We start from the raw sequence: 15,680 nt of genomic DNA, 5'->3' as shown, positions 1-15,680 counted from the left end.
CATCAGACTCATGAACAGGCCTCTCATATGCTAAAAGATGAACTCTTGAATTCCCAATCTACTTCATCGTGGCCCTTGCACTTTATTTGTCTTCCTGCACTGCACTTTCTCCGTAACTGCAACACTATATTCTGTATTTTATTTTCTTTTTACAACCTCCATGTAATTATGCATGGCATGATGGCATGCAAAACAAAAGCTTTTCACCATATCTCAGTACATGTGACAATAATAAACCAATACCTAATGGAGTTACAGTTAATAGTTACCCACTGTTATTTATTACATCACAGGTGCAGACTTTCCACCCCATCATTTGGGGACTTTTATTTTTAATTAATGTATCTTTGCCCATACTCTACAGCAAGATAGATGGGAGAATGGGATTACTTGAAAAGAGCTGATGCAGGGATGATCGTTGATAGTTTATATCCTTCTATGAATAAGAAAACCTGATGATTAACATAGCCAGCAATACCTGAAGACAAATCTCCAGTTCACATCTAAAAATTGATTGAGGTTTTTCATAAACCATTTTTAAAATTAAACACTCACTTGAACAAAGAAAAGTTTAAGGGGGTATGATAGTTATTCTAATTAATAACAAGTATCATTACTGCCAGAAACAGAGGAAAATATTAATTTAAAAGACACACTAAGGATAGTAATAGAAAACGTTAACAATACGTGACAACTAAAACAGAATCAATTATGACATTTGAGAAAAAAGCTCCAAGAAATATATTAAATGCTATTGAGAATGTGCAATTAATTAAAATTAGCATTGATAGCTTTAAAATGATACGGTACAATAGATTCAAATGAACTGCACTGCTTTTTTTAAAAAACAATACAAATTCTTCTTTGAACATAAAAATATAAATGATAATGATATTGCAGGTACCTACCATGAATATATTTGATCACATTGAGACTAAGTCCATGGCGAGATATGGTCATTAGCACCTCTCCTGCGCTCTTCCTCCAAAGAATATTATGGGGGGGACACCAGGAGGTAATAGCACTGAACAGCAGCTGCAGGTCATCTTTTTGGGCTAGTTCTTCTGCTGGTGACACGCAGTTGCAGAGTTTCACCAAGATCTGTCAAAAAAGCATCACAGCTGTAATGTCAAACCCTGTGACTATTTATTTTATGTGTTGGTGAACTTGGCAGCCTTCATAGTTGATACACATCGCAAAAATGAACCAGGTAATACATCCTACAGTTACAACCATGATATCATTTTAAGAACACCAACATATTCCTTTAAAAAATATCACAGATTCAAAAAGAAATACAATTAAGATTAGTATTTGGTTATTTGATTTTGGTCATACATAGTTTGACATTCCATTAGCTTACTCAGTTGTTGGTTTTCATTAAGTGTATCAGACAGCAATGCTGAAACTACAGATTCAACTATTACAAAAGTAAACTGATCCACTAGCATGTGAAGAAATTATATTTTTATAGCTTCCATATCAAGTAGCAAAAATGTCACCAACTGCTTAGCACCCAATTTCTAGCATGAACATATTTTGTATTAGAATAATAGCTTATTTATTATATAAAAAAAGAACGATCATGTTAAATAAAAATTGAACTGATGTTGAGATTTGTTTCTTGTAATATTAAATTCCAATATGCAAGCTTCCAGACAGACCCAGATGACCACAAATTGATGAATCCAGTTTCTGGAGCTGGGGATTTATTTACCTTTAAGCCTGCTAAGGCATTAAGTACCTCCTCTTTATTTGCAGAGCCTGGCACTAGAATTTCACCTTCCACTTCGCTGAATCCTCCAATTATAAAGTTCCATTTCCTCTGATGAAAAGGGCTCATTTTGGACTTCACTTCTATCTTCTGGCTCCATGCACAGATAGCCCCTGTTGTCCCTCTTGGGTCCTTCTTTTTCCCCTGGTTATTCTTTTGCCCTAATATAAAATGCATTTGGATTTACCTTAATCCTGTCCACCAGTGATATTTTGTGATCGCGCTTTGCCTTCCTTCCTTTTTAAGTGCCTCCCTGCAGTAGTTATACTCTTGACAGACCTTCCCACATCTTTAGCTCCCTATACCTGCCATCTGCTTCCTTTTATCTCTTTATCCAGCCCTCAACATCCAGGGTTCTCTGTACTTGTTATCCTTGGCATTTACCCTTACATGAACATGCTGCCCCAAACTTACGTTATTTCTCTTTTGAATGGATCCCACTGTGCAGATGTGTACTTACCTGCAAGCAGATGCACTCTTTGCCAGGTCCCAAATTATTTTAATCTAACTGACCTTCTCCCAATTTAGGACTTGTATTCCTGGTCCATCCCTATCTTTTTCCATTACCACTTTGATATATATGGAGTTATGGTCACTATCTCCAAAATGACACTCCGTCCACTTGATCCACTACATTCCCCAAACTAAGTTTCAGTAATGCTCCTTCCCTTGTTGGTTTATCTACATACCAGATCAAAAAGCTCTCCTGGACACACCACCACCCCATCTGACCTCTCCCCCCTCCCGCACCCCCCCCCCCCCCCCCCCCCCCCCCCCCCCCCCCAAGTCTTTTATGCTAAGGCTATCCCAGTTAATATTTGGGACAATGATATCCCCTTGTACTTTTACCTTATTTTTATTACATCTCTCTGCTATTTGCCTACATATCTGTACCTATCTCATATTGACTATTATGTTTGTAATATATCTCCAGCAAAGTGACAGCATCCCTTTTGTTCCTAATCTCCATGATATGGCCATGTTTGAGGAGCCTTCTACGATATACTTCTCTAATATCCTCCCTCAATACTGAAACAATGCATTCCTTGACATGCATTCCTCTTTTCCACCCCCTTGTGTCCCACCTGAAAGTTCTTTTCCTGGGGATACCAAGTTGCCAGTCCTGCCTGTCTTGCAACCATATCTCAGTGATGGCAACAATATTGTGTTAATTAAAGCTTTGAGATCTACCTTATTAGTTAGACTTCTTTTATTAAGATTTATGCAATTTTGCTTGGTATTCCCCTCATGTGCATTTACCAGCCTGTTCTGCCCATTGGATTTACTAACTTTGTCTCCTCTAGGTGAGTCTATCTCCCCATCTGAACACCTACTCTGAGCCCCATTCCCTTGCCAACTCAGTTTAAACCTTCTCCAACACCACTAGCAAACCTCCCTGGATGGATGTTGGCCCTGTTCTGGTTTAGGTACAACCCATCCTGTATGTACAGGCTCCATCTTCCCCAGGAACAGTCCCAACAATCCAAAAATCTGACGCCCATCCCCCTGAACCATCTCTTCAGTTAAGCATTCATCTGAACTATCCTTTTATTCATATACTCGCCAACTCGTGGCACGAAAAGCAATCCAGAGATTACAACCTTTGAGGTCCTGCTCTTTGAATGGCTACTTAGCTCCCTAAACTCATGTCTCAACTTGGAGATCGTGTTTTGAAATATTGAAAATTACATATTGGAACTGGGGAAAAGGAAATCTGTAGCACAGCTGCCATTTCCACTTCTGTAACTAAGGTTCAATTCTACCTCAGACAGATGGAGCCGAAGTTTAAAATGTTTTAACACAGACTGAACATAATATTGCTTCTGAAAAGTGACTCTTACAATATTTTCAAAGGGCATGACACTGTGCTTAAAAATAGCTATTTTTACACATCATATAAAATGTGAAATGGAAGGAATACATTTGCACATTAAAAGATAAAAAAATGAATAATTGGTAGTTTTTAAGAAATACCAGAATCACTAAAACTTTTGTTTTATCCTTAATTTAACCTTTTAGCCTTCTCACAATATATCAATCAAAAATAATTAACTGCACTTTACATTAAAATACACATTTAATTGGTAAAACTGCAAAATCCAATATAAACATTTTAACAGCTCTAGTTAAGGATTACCGCTCAACCCAATTCACTGAACGCCTAATGAAAAACAGTGGTCATTTCCGTTAAGGGAGCTGCTGCTGGATGAGGCTAATTCATTTACAGCATGTAGACATAACAGGCAAGGCCAGCAGTTATTGCCCACATCCTCTGCGTAGCTGAACAGTGAGCCATTTCTTGAACTGCTTCAGTCTGTATGGAGATGTACTCCAACAGCATTTGTAGGTCGAAAGTTATCATATTTAGACTAAGCCACAACAAAACAATATATTCCCAAGTCAGGCAGAAAGTGTTTTTTGGATGGGTGGTGGTGCTCCTAAGCTCCTGCTATCCAAGTGGAGTATATTTCTTAGGTGGTATATACAATGGCCGAAGAGTGGCAGTGGTGGATTGAACTGAAAATGACATGAAAGAATCTCAGGAAAATGCCAAGTAGGTTCAAACATAAAAGAACATTTCACCTGTACAAATACTTTTTGCAATAGTGCCCGTCGTTCACTCAGTGGTAGCTCTGTCTGTGCTCCTCCAGGTACATCAGGCACATGAGGAAGATCAAAGAACAGGTAAAGGCATTTAACCAGCGTGGAAGGTAGCGACATTGTTGTCATGTAGTCCACAGTTTTCTGTTTCATAAAAAGAAAGAAAATCAGGCTATTGTTATCTATATTAAAAGAGCATTCTGATCCTCTAACTGTATCTTTTGGTACAACAATTTCCAACACACTTTCAAATACAACAAGTAGTAGGACAAGCAATTGGAAATATAATTCATAACTAAGTCACCGACCACATACACTTAATTCACTCAATGCAAGTGATTATCCCTCAACTATAACATCACATTCTCTATCACACAAACATCCCCTAAAAAGTAAAACTACCTTAGACTAGGATACCTTGCATGGATCAACTGTCTATTGCCAGTTACTCATGAGAAGTGGTCTCATTTACCAGATTAACATTTCTCAAAGCAAGTTCTAGTTAAAAAATCTGAACATTATATTGGTTAAGATTGCTAATGGAGCTACCACTTACACTTCAGTTCTAACACTAGCTGTTGAAAGTAGAGGAAAAGAAAAATACACGCTGTTGTTATGTGCTAAGCACACAATGTACAAAAAACTCCAGTAATCTGGTATGCTTGGCACTTTGGTGGTGCTGGACTAGCAGATTTTCAAGGCTATCAGATGTTATTCCTGTTAATACTACAATACATCTTTAATTCACTTTTTTTAAAAATGCTACACGTAGAATAATGAATTTTCCAGTGAACCCAGTAGATCAAAGGGAGCATGGGAACCGCGGCCCTGGTGCGGGAAAGGGGCCCCAGTATGTGAAATAATTCCTACCAAATCACTTTCACATAGCACCTTCCCACAAAAGTAACCATGAAGCAACACCTGTCCTTTTGTTCTTTCCCTTCCCCCAACATCCAGTGCCCAAAACCCAAATCCTATCCTTAATGCAAAAAACACAGATGATGTAAATCTTAAATAAACTGATATTGCTAGAAATTCTCAGGTCAAGTATCATTATTACAGAGAGAAATGGTATTAACATTACAAGTCAATGACACATCACCAGGATTTTGTTTTCAGTTCAGTATGACATACAGCATTAATTGCACACAATGCGGTCTCCTCTTCATTGGGAAGAGGACATGCTCATTCGTGAAGAGCTCCATACGGTGAAAAAATACAATGAACTTCAGATTACTTGCTATCTTAATACTCCAGCTCTCACCCTGCTGGCTCTTGAGCCAAACTGTTTCAAAGCTCAATAGTAACTCGAGAAATAGCAATGCTTCTTTTGATTGAGCAGGGAAGACTATAAATTGCCCAATATTCAGTTAAACAATTTCAAATCATAACCATGGTTCCCATTTTCCAAAGGAGTAGGTGCTGGCAATGCTTCTGCTCTTACTGTTTACGCTTTCTTGACATTTTTTATTTAATTTACCCATTATTTTACCCTGGCTCATTCTTCTTTTGTCATCCAAATTTCTCCTGCTTTCCACTTGACCAGTCCTCCCCTTTTGTTCTTGCCTGCTCCCATCCCATCCTATCCATGAACCTATTATAGATACTATACATTCTAAAAGGAAAATTACTGCAGTTGCTAATGAAAACTCATCAACTGAAATTTCAATGCTTCTTGAGCCACTGTCAGAGCTGAAGCTTTAATTTTCCTCTGCAGAGATGCTGGCTGACCTGCTAAATACCTCCAGTGCTTTACCTATAATTCAGATTTCTTGCATCTGCATCTCTTTGCCTTAGAGACACAAAAACATTGGACTTTCTAGTGCTTATTTGTATTCTAGACAAGAATTATTACAGTTTATAATCTAATAATAAGGGAGTGCTTGGATCACTCAAGCAGAGATCAGCACAGGCTCAAGGGGCCTAATGGTCTACTGCAACCACGAATACCGCATGAAATCATCCTGCAAGAAGAAAAACCAAAAATATGGGATTTACCTATTACCTATTCCTAAAATGTGGACACTTTTTGAAAGCACTGCAATCTTCAATGTTGGTACTATTAAATTCAGTTCAATTCTAAAGACAATAGTTCAGATTCTTCAGAAAAAAAATGACTAAAGTTTTTTATGTTTTAAAAAAGGTCAGCTATTTGCCTTTGGTTCTCAAAGCACAAAGATTTCTCTCTGGTCTTGTTCACAAAACCAGACAGATTTTCTCCCTGCACACTCTCAAGTTCACATACACAGTTTCTAACAAGAGCAATATCTGTGAAGGAGGCTAGGTAAGGATGATATTTCAAAGAACTTTACAGTCCATTATGCCTATACTAACCCTTTAAAAGAACTCTTTGAAACTGCCTCAACAGATTCATAGCCAAAAATACTGAACACGTTTTATAGTCACAATCCTGTTGCACCAATGTCATAGCCAGTGTCATACTTCCATCCACCAACGCACTCGGGCCAAGAGCTGAGTGTAGACCTGGATTCAGATACAGGCCTAGAAGATGGGGAGGGGACTGGGGTTGGACCCATTGGCCAGTGAGCACCAAGGACAGGCCCAACGGCAAACAGGCAGTCTAAGCCCTCACTTCTGGTCTTCAGTCATAGCCAGCCACATTTCAAAAAACCCCCAGTTCCCAATTCAAAGTAAACTGCATGATTAAGTCACCCATTGCTCCTTTTAAGGCACTGGTTTAGCCTGAAGATTCTCAGAAATTTTAAACATGAAAATTGGCACACCAAAAGGGAGCAGATGTTTGTGTGTGGGGGGTGGGGGTGGGGGGGGGGCAGTGAAGAGAGGAAGAAGGGGTGGGGGAAGAAAAGAATTGGGAAGAGTGGGAGGGAAGGTTCCAGCCACACCTGGAAACTCTATTTCATACTATTTGTTATGTGTGAAATAACCTGTCCTGATGATGCCAATAAATTGATTGTAGTGAGAAGCATCCATCCTCTACTTGATTCTTCACTTTGATTAATTTCCAAAAACTGGACAATGGCACGACTAGCTGCCTCTGTTAACAGAAGGAAATCATAAGCAGACATAACTAATCATTGTACCAATAACCAGAAATATCATTGAAAGTGTTCATGTTGTCACAAAATAGTGCACATTTCATATTTTGATAATAAACTAAATAATAAAAGTTGGTATCCAATGCCACAAAGTATCACAAATACAAATTCTATGAATAAACAAACTTAGCCAAGTGTTTTACTATAGGTAAATGAGGCAAATGACAACACTGCATGAATTTATAGTCACTGAATAAGTTACATGTTACATGTCACATGTCATGGGCAAGATTCAGTTAACGCTCATGAAAATTATGAAAAGTAGGAATTGTTAAATTGATTAAGAGCTAAAGATTGCTTATAAGAAAGCAAGAGTCAGCAACACTAAACTGAAGTTTGAAACATTTTACAACCGAAGTGCAAGAAATGATCTGGGGAAGCCTATGAAGTATCCAAAAAAGATCTTCACAGACAGGAAAAGGACTTGGTAAAATGTTAAGTGAGCACATTGCAGCCATCTTTATAAAGGAAGAGGATGAAGTGAAGGTTATATTGAAAGCAACTTAAAATATAAGACAATGTAAAAATGGAGAGGACTTAAAGAACGAGCATTATTGAAAATGGGATAGAATGTATCATTGGTCACTAAAAGCAAAGATAAAAAGACAGGCAATCTTTCAATCCTTAGATTAGGCTACTGAATATAGTACCACCAAAAGATTATGAATAATACATCATGCTTCAAGAATAGGAAGTGCAAAAGGTGAGTTAACAGAAGTTAATATTCATGCTGGTGATACTTGATCAAGAAAAAATGTCTAACAAGTAAATTATTTTATGAGGTCATTCAGTACAGTGGCATACAAAAGTTTGGGCACCTCTGGTCAAAATTTCTGTTACTGTGAATAGCTAAGCGAGTAAAAGATGACCTGATTTCCAAAAGGCATGAAGTTAAAGATGACACAGTTCTTTAATATTTTAAGCAAGATTACTTTTTTATTTCCATCTTTTACAGTTTCAAAATGACAAAAAAGGAAAAGGGCCCGAAGCAAAAGTTTGGGCACCCTGCATGGTCAGTACTAAGTAACACCCCCTCTGGCAAGTATCACAGCTTGTAAACGCTTTCTGTAGCCAGTTAAGAGTCTTTCAATTCTTGTTTGGGGGATTTTCGCCCATTCTTCCTTGCAAAAGGCTTCTAGTTCAGTGAGATTCTTGGGCCGTCTTGCATGCACTGCTCTTTTGAGGTCTATCCACAGATTTTCCATGATGTTTATGTCAGGGGACTGTGAGGGCCATGGCAAAACCTTCAGCTTGTGCCTCTTGAGGTAGTCCATTGTGGATTTTGAGGTGTGTTTAGGATCGTTATCCTGTTGTAGAAGCCATCCTCTTTTCATCTTCAGCTTTTTGTTTACAGACGGTGTGATGTTTGCTTCCAGAATTTGCTGGTACTTAATTGAATTCATTCTTCCCTCTACCAGTGAAATGTTCCCCGTGCCACTGGCTGCAACACAAGCCCAAAGCATGATCGATCCACCCCCGTGCTTAACAGTTGGAGAGGTGTTCTTTTCATGAAATTCTGCACCCTTTTTTCTCCAAACATACCTTTGCTCACTGCGGCCAAAAAGTTCTATTTTATCTTCATCAGTCCACAGGACTTGTTTCCAAAATGCATCAGGCTTGTTTAAATGTTCTTTATACCCCTTTCTCCCACCATGCCCATTAATTCCCCTCGGATTCTTTTGCCTTTAACTTACAAAGCTTATTTACAGTGGCTGATGAATCCTATAAATAGGACTTTGAGATATGCCAGGAAACCAGAGCACCTGGATAAAACCTATATGGCTATGGAATGAATGTGAAAACTCCATAAAGACTACATCCGAGGTCAGGATTGAACGTGGATCACTGGAGCTATGAGACAGCAGCACTATCTAGGGCAGTGCCACTATGCTACCTTAAAGTTTAATGGCAAAGAAAAAGCATTAGATCTACAACACTCACTGCAGAAGTATGAGTAACAGATGTCTGAGAGGGAGAAAAAGCTGAACAGAAAAAAATACTTTGGCAGAAACTAATGAAAGAACCCAATGATAAAACATAACATATTGTGTTATTTTACATTACTACCTTTATCAAATACTATGGTTTTCCCGCACTTGCTAGTTCTGGATACTCCGGTTAAGTTGAAAGTGGTTGGCCCATGGCCTTGCATGGAAAACATGGATCAATCAGCAGTTACAAGTTACTCACCACATAAAAGGCAGGCAAATATATGTAATTATAGAGAGAAATAACTCTAAATAAGATACTCCCCTAGATAATAAAATCTAATGCCATGTACTAACTTTGTCTAAATATTACTTTTAGTGATCCACAAACTTAAAAATGCTTTGCTTAAGAGTGAAATAAATGATAATGCAGCCCCACTACCTATCAATAACGAATAAAACACTTAACAACTATCTGCTTGGTGCATTTTGTTAATAAGAATTGAATACTTTATCATGCATATCTTGCAGATGATATGCAGAGAACTGCAGCAACTTGACACAATGATCATAAATTTACATTACATAAATATCTGCAGCTTCTGGGTAAACAAGGAGTCAGAAATTACAACACAAATAATTAATATAGCAGCCATCCACAACCTATTCATTATGGCACATGGGTTTATCTGGTCAGAAGCCTAGAATTGAAATAGCTATAATTTGCAGCAGGGGTGAATGAAATGGATTTCAACCTAACGTCAATCTTCTCAAAAATAATAGGTGAGAAATTATTGGAGATATGGTTATGTCTGGGTAGAAAGAAAGATATTTTGTCGTGAAGAATGACAAGAATCTAGAGTATCTTATGATCTGGAGCAAGGCTACATAATTCATAAAGATTTGTGTGCAACAGGGTATAAAGTAGCACTAGTTAAAGAGGGCAATGACAGAACTAGAAGTGGGCAAATCTGAATGGCAAATACATTGAAGAGCTGTGGCAAATGTCCAACACATCTGAATGCTTCTCCTTCAAATTCACAGAAGGAAATTAACATATTTACAATCCTGTTGACATGCAACAAAGTAAAATTTTACTTTTAACCATCATAATCTGGACCTAAAACTTCCCCATAAATGTAAGGCATATTTAAAATATTGTATATCCTTCTTAATGGCAAAAACTTACAAATAGATTCCAATCTCCTAGGTTTCCCAACCAAACAATATAAAAAGCAATCCTAAAAATCTACAGGCTTTTGATCCTGGTTTAAGTGCCAAGTTCAACTTTTCTGAGGCTTTCTGATTTAAATAAACCCGATAATTGTCATTGAGGTAGCTGAAAGACAGGAGAGGGAATTGAACATGATCCATTTAGCAAGAGTTTGTCTTTATCAAGGATTTTAAAAACAAATCTTTTCAACACCTTTCAGTCCAGACTGTATGACGGATTTCTTAGGAGTTCTTTTCCACAAAGAGTTGACAGACTGGAACTCAGAAAATTTGCAGTTCAAAAATCATTTTCCCCTGATCATACCCATTCTAATTATAATAATCTTGTCTGCAGCACAGAGATTCTGTTCCAAACAAGGACCCAATTAAACTGGTATGGTAGTCTGAATTTCAGTGTGTGAACCTATCAAACTCAAAGCAGGAATGCATTATTAGTGTTCCAGATTTTCAAACATGAAGTTCTAAAGAAAGTCTCTATTCCTTGTGTAATATTTTAAGAAACATATTAATAAAGTTGTATATTATAAATAGAACAATTAGTCAAAGGACAATTCAAAATTCACCACAGGTAAGAATGGGAAGGTTTGAAACATTGATGTTAGACTGCTGATAGTTGCTGATCAAGTTATTTTTGTTGATATATACATTTATAGAATTTGTTCTGTAAAGAAATCTTATCTTATTCATCTCCAAACACTACAAAACCTTGGTATGGTAGCTTTCAACTAAATCCATACATCTCTTACCTGTAGATTTGTTTGAGGCTCTTCTCCTGATTTCTGTCACCATCAACCGTGACACCTGGGCAGCAAACTGCAACAGATCTGAAAATTTCTCAGTCATAGTGCCAGAGGGAGCATTTCCAAATACCTGAAAGATGGAAAAAAAAAGTGCAAATTTCACTATATTTTGTGGACAGTGGCAAAACACTTCTGAACAAAGAAGGCTGCTCACAATAAATCTGGTGATCTCTGTGGCAAGGATTTCACTTTTCAGGATTTTGGTAATTGTCAAGCACCAACTGTAGGGAATCTCTAACACTCATCAGTAGTTATGCTATCAATCAGGCTGAATAGTCAGAAGTATTAAAAAATTCTCAGATATAACACTCAGGAAATAACAAGCACAAACTGTGAATAGTTTTCAGAGGAAATGACAACCTACACTCATAAAATTATTCTCCCAGGTCACAGATGATTTTTTACATATCATGCAATATAGCTGTAATGAGAAAGAAATGTTCCTTAATACCTCAAATTATGACCATCTCACTGATTTTCAAAGATTATGCTGGAGATGTTTATTGAACAGCACTTATAGTGGAAGAGCAAGAAATTACTGACAGCAACTTGTAGATCTCTGTGTTTAACTGAACATGTGCATTTTCTGGAAGCTGTTCAATGTTCCAAATTTTAATAATGATGAAATCAACAGCTTTTGCCATCATTACAATTACAAAATCTAGACCAAACAAATGTTGTGCAAAAAAAAAAGGGCAAAATGAAATTTCCTGTTAATTAATCCCTTTCCTTAAGATCTATTAATTGTATTTATTAGGGCTAATAATAATTGCTGTTAATGCATTTTTAAATGCCATAATTATGCATGTTAACAGAAATAAGATTGCATTAGAGATTTTAAAAAAGACTGTTGGCTAATACCAAATGTAATATATGCTTGGACTACTTGAACAAAGTAAAACTCCAATAATCCGCTTTTCAATTGTTTTGGAAATCCCAATAGTTCAGCATCTGGCTCTCTGAGCCCCATTTCCCATGCTCCCTTTAAACACACTGGGGCCCCAATTCCCACGTTCCCTTTAAATCCACAAGGGCCCCATTTCCAGCATTCCCTTCAAACTCATCACGTCAGCATTTCTCATACTTTTAAGCACACAAGGGCTGAATTTCCACACTCTCTTTAAGCTCACCAGGTCCCCAGTTCAGTGCTTCCCTTAAACTCACTGGGTCCCCATTTCCCACACTCCCTTTAAATTCACTGGGTCCCTGTTATCCCATCCTCCTTTTAAACTCACCAGGGCCCTATTTCCTGCAGTCCCTTTAAACTCACCTGAGCCCCATTCTCAATTCTTTATAAGCTCACCTGGACTTGTTCCCATGCTGCTTATAAACTCACCTGGGCCCCATTCCTCCACAACTTATAAACTGACCTAGTCCCGTTCCATATAAACTCACCAGGTTTTGTTCTCTGTGCACTCTTTGAACTGTGGCAGTGGAGAAAAATGAGGACAGACAGGTCCATATGGGAACAAGAACAGGAGTTAAAATAACATGCAACCAGAATCTGAAGATGGCCATTGCTTACAGAGTGCAGGTGTTCTGCAAAACAGTTGCCTAGTCTATGCTTGGCCTCCTCTACATCCTCACACTGGCCTGTCTGGCCTCAGCCTTCTCCATTGCCACGGTGATGACAAATGCAAATGAGAAGAACAGCACCTCACATTCTGCTTGGGAAGCCTTCAGACAAATGGTTTAAACATTGAATTTTACAATTTCAGATAACCCACTCCTTGTGTTCCTTTTCCACTCTAACCCTCACTTGTTACCTAGACTCGTCACCCTCCCTCACCTGGTTCCATCTGCCCACCATCACCCATATACTGTACCTATCTACCTGGGGTTCTTTTACCTGGGTTTCTTCTCCCTTTGTTCACCTATACTATCCCATCTCCCACCTGGGTCCATATGCCCATCATTCCTCCCTTAACTGGTTCTACCTCCACCCTTCCCCTTACCCACTTGACTCCATCTACCTGTTCTTTTCTTACGTTACCAGCTGTCTTTTAGCACCCTCTGTCTCAACACTCCCCTCGCCCCAGATATCTGTCCATCTTCTCCTCCTTATCTGGTTTCACCTATCACCTACCAGCCTCTATCACACCCTTCCAATATACTGGCTATCTTCCTTCTATATTCTCAGTCCTGATGCATGGTCCCCACCCAAAACGTTGACCATTCCCTTGCCTTTACAGATCCTACTTGATCCAGAGTTCTTTCAGCAACTTACAGTATTTTTTGCTCCAGATTCCAACAGTTGCAGTCTTGCGTCTGCATTTTAAATACATAATTTCCCACAAGTTTATGCGTTCCTTAGGTGAATCAGACATCACACTCTTCCCCATGAATTCAGGTCAAACAATCTTTCTACTAGCTCAAGTTAAAGTTACAAACAAAAAGTTCACACACAGGGGTTTACATAAGCTCAGCATTAACTGGGTTCTTAACAAGCCTTGTAATAAACAAAAATTTGGCCCAAGGTAGAAAATACTGGTTCAAGTACCACTGCCAAATTAATAAGCATTTGATATACATCTCAGAGCTCCTTACTGAATCAACTTTTGTTCCTAGTTTATATATGCTCAGATGTAGGATCTAAATTTAAAGTGCTAAATCTGCAAATAATTCTAAACTAGGAACAACAGCTGTATCAAAGGCAACTAAAAAATTACTAACTGTGATGGCCATAATACAGATTGGCAGTGCAACCGCAACAGAAATTAAATAAGACCTACACCAAGTTCAGCATAATATATAATGAGAACTGGGCACCTTACAAAAGGCAGTGTAGCATCATGAAACAGATAAAAGCAAAACAGCCCTCAGTTTTGGTGGCCTTGACATTTAACATATCCAACCAATATAAAGAGCATCAATCAACCAAATACTGAATACTAAGCCAAAGCTGTGAATATTAGCCAGAGAAGGTTCTGATTATACAATGCTATTCTTAGATGCATCTCAATTACTCCAGTCCCTAGTTCTGGTCGCCAAAACCCAAGTTAAAAATAAAGTTCTGGCAACAAGTAATTATGTTAAAAGCAGAAGCTAAGAAAAGTAACAAAATTTAGACTTTTCAGTTTGGCAAGGAAGCATCTAAAAGGATAGTGAGCAAAGGATGAATGAAATACCTCTAAAGTAATTTACCTGTAATCCTATCAATGAACAATTAATAGTCTGCATATTATTCTACTATGATCCTGGCTGCCAACATGCAGGAAAGATCATGGAATAATACCTTAGAAATGCAACAGCAAAAATAATTCATAAACTCAAATGTTTCCACCACGTTAAAATCTTACTTTAATTGCATTTTTCTTTCCAAAATCATTGAGACATTTCCTTTGGATCAAGATGAAAATATTGACCTATGGTGTGAAAATTTGACAGCCTCTGATACCCCAAACATGCACTTAATCTAAGATTCCATAGATGAAGGACGCGGCTTTTAAGTGCACAGAAAGCAATCGGCTGTGACTAATCATACTCAGACAATGAATGGCAGCACACCTTCCCTCATTCAATATGGGAGAAGCTGTTTATTTTTGGGCAAAAGTCATCCACCTGGAGGAAAATGGGTTACACACAGACTTAAATATAATTATCAGATTATAATAAAGATCTACGCTATTGAGAATCTCAAACTACATATAAAATAACCAAGTTTTAATACAAAATCAGAGGTATGTAACTTGTGCCATGTTGATGAATTGTTTTTAATGTGTTTAAAATACTGGACATCCACTTTCAGATTTTACAATGCAACCAACTGCATGTTTGCTGGTCCCAAGTAATAGGGACAAATTAACTCTTGAGTAGCTGGATTGTTTGTGACCCATTCATAACCCACTATGTTGTTATCGGATGTCACTTTGATTGTATAATTTAATTGGTCAAGGCACCTGCTCAAGGCAGCCAGGCACCAGTTGACTATCTGCAAACTGCAATGTTATGGATTAAATCTTCATTCTTGTGACCTTGAGCTTCCCCTTCCCATTGCACTCTCACTCTGACCTGTGTTCATTGTCTCTTACACTGTTCCAATGAAAGTCCAGGATGGCATCCTTTCTTTCAATTGGGTACATCACAATCTTCTGAACTTCAATATTATGTTCGACAATGCCTTCCTCACTTACACCATCTCTAACCTAATTTTTCCCGCTGTACTTACTATCATACATCTTCCTTTTGGTTCTCCCTTTCCCCCTCCTCCAACCCACCTCCCAGCCCCCAAAACAACAAATGAAAACTCTCCATGTATTTCATTAGA

The 15,680-nt window shown here is 38.0% G+C and overlaps 1 protein-coding gene across 3 annotated transcripts in view; it reads right to left on the bottom strand.

Annotated features, from left to right (window-relative positions):
• wdfy3 (WD repeat and FYVE domain containing 3) overlaps positions 1-15,680 on the bottom strand; it is a 253,917-nt gene that overhangs the window by 167,734 nt on the left and 70,503 nt on the right. For all 3 annotated transcript variants that reach the window (XM_052010252.1, XM_052010254.1, XM_052010253.1), the window contains 4 exons: positions 11,360-11,483; positions 7,282-7,391; positions 4,358-4,519; positions 909-1,101 (listed from right to left, as the gene is read on the bottom strand). In XM_052010252.1, coding sequence (XP_051866212.1) covers positions 909-1,101; positions 4,358-4,519; positions 7,282-7,391; positions 11,360-11,483 — 589 coding nt within the window. The remainder of the gene's footprint in view (positions 1-908; positions 1,102-4,357; positions 4,520-7,281; positions 7,392-11,359; positions 11,484-15,680) is intronic.

This window comes from Pristis pectinata, chromosome 2, assembly GCF_009764475.1.
Source record: "Pristis pectinata isolate sPriPec2 chromosome 2, sPriPec2.1.pri, whole genome shotgun sequence".
Classification (NCBI taxonomy): Eukaryota; Metazoa; Chordata; class Chondrichthyes; order Rhinopristiformes; family Pristidae; genus Pristis; species Pristis pectinata.
This window is presented reverse-complemented; position numbering and strand designations above follow the sequence as displayed.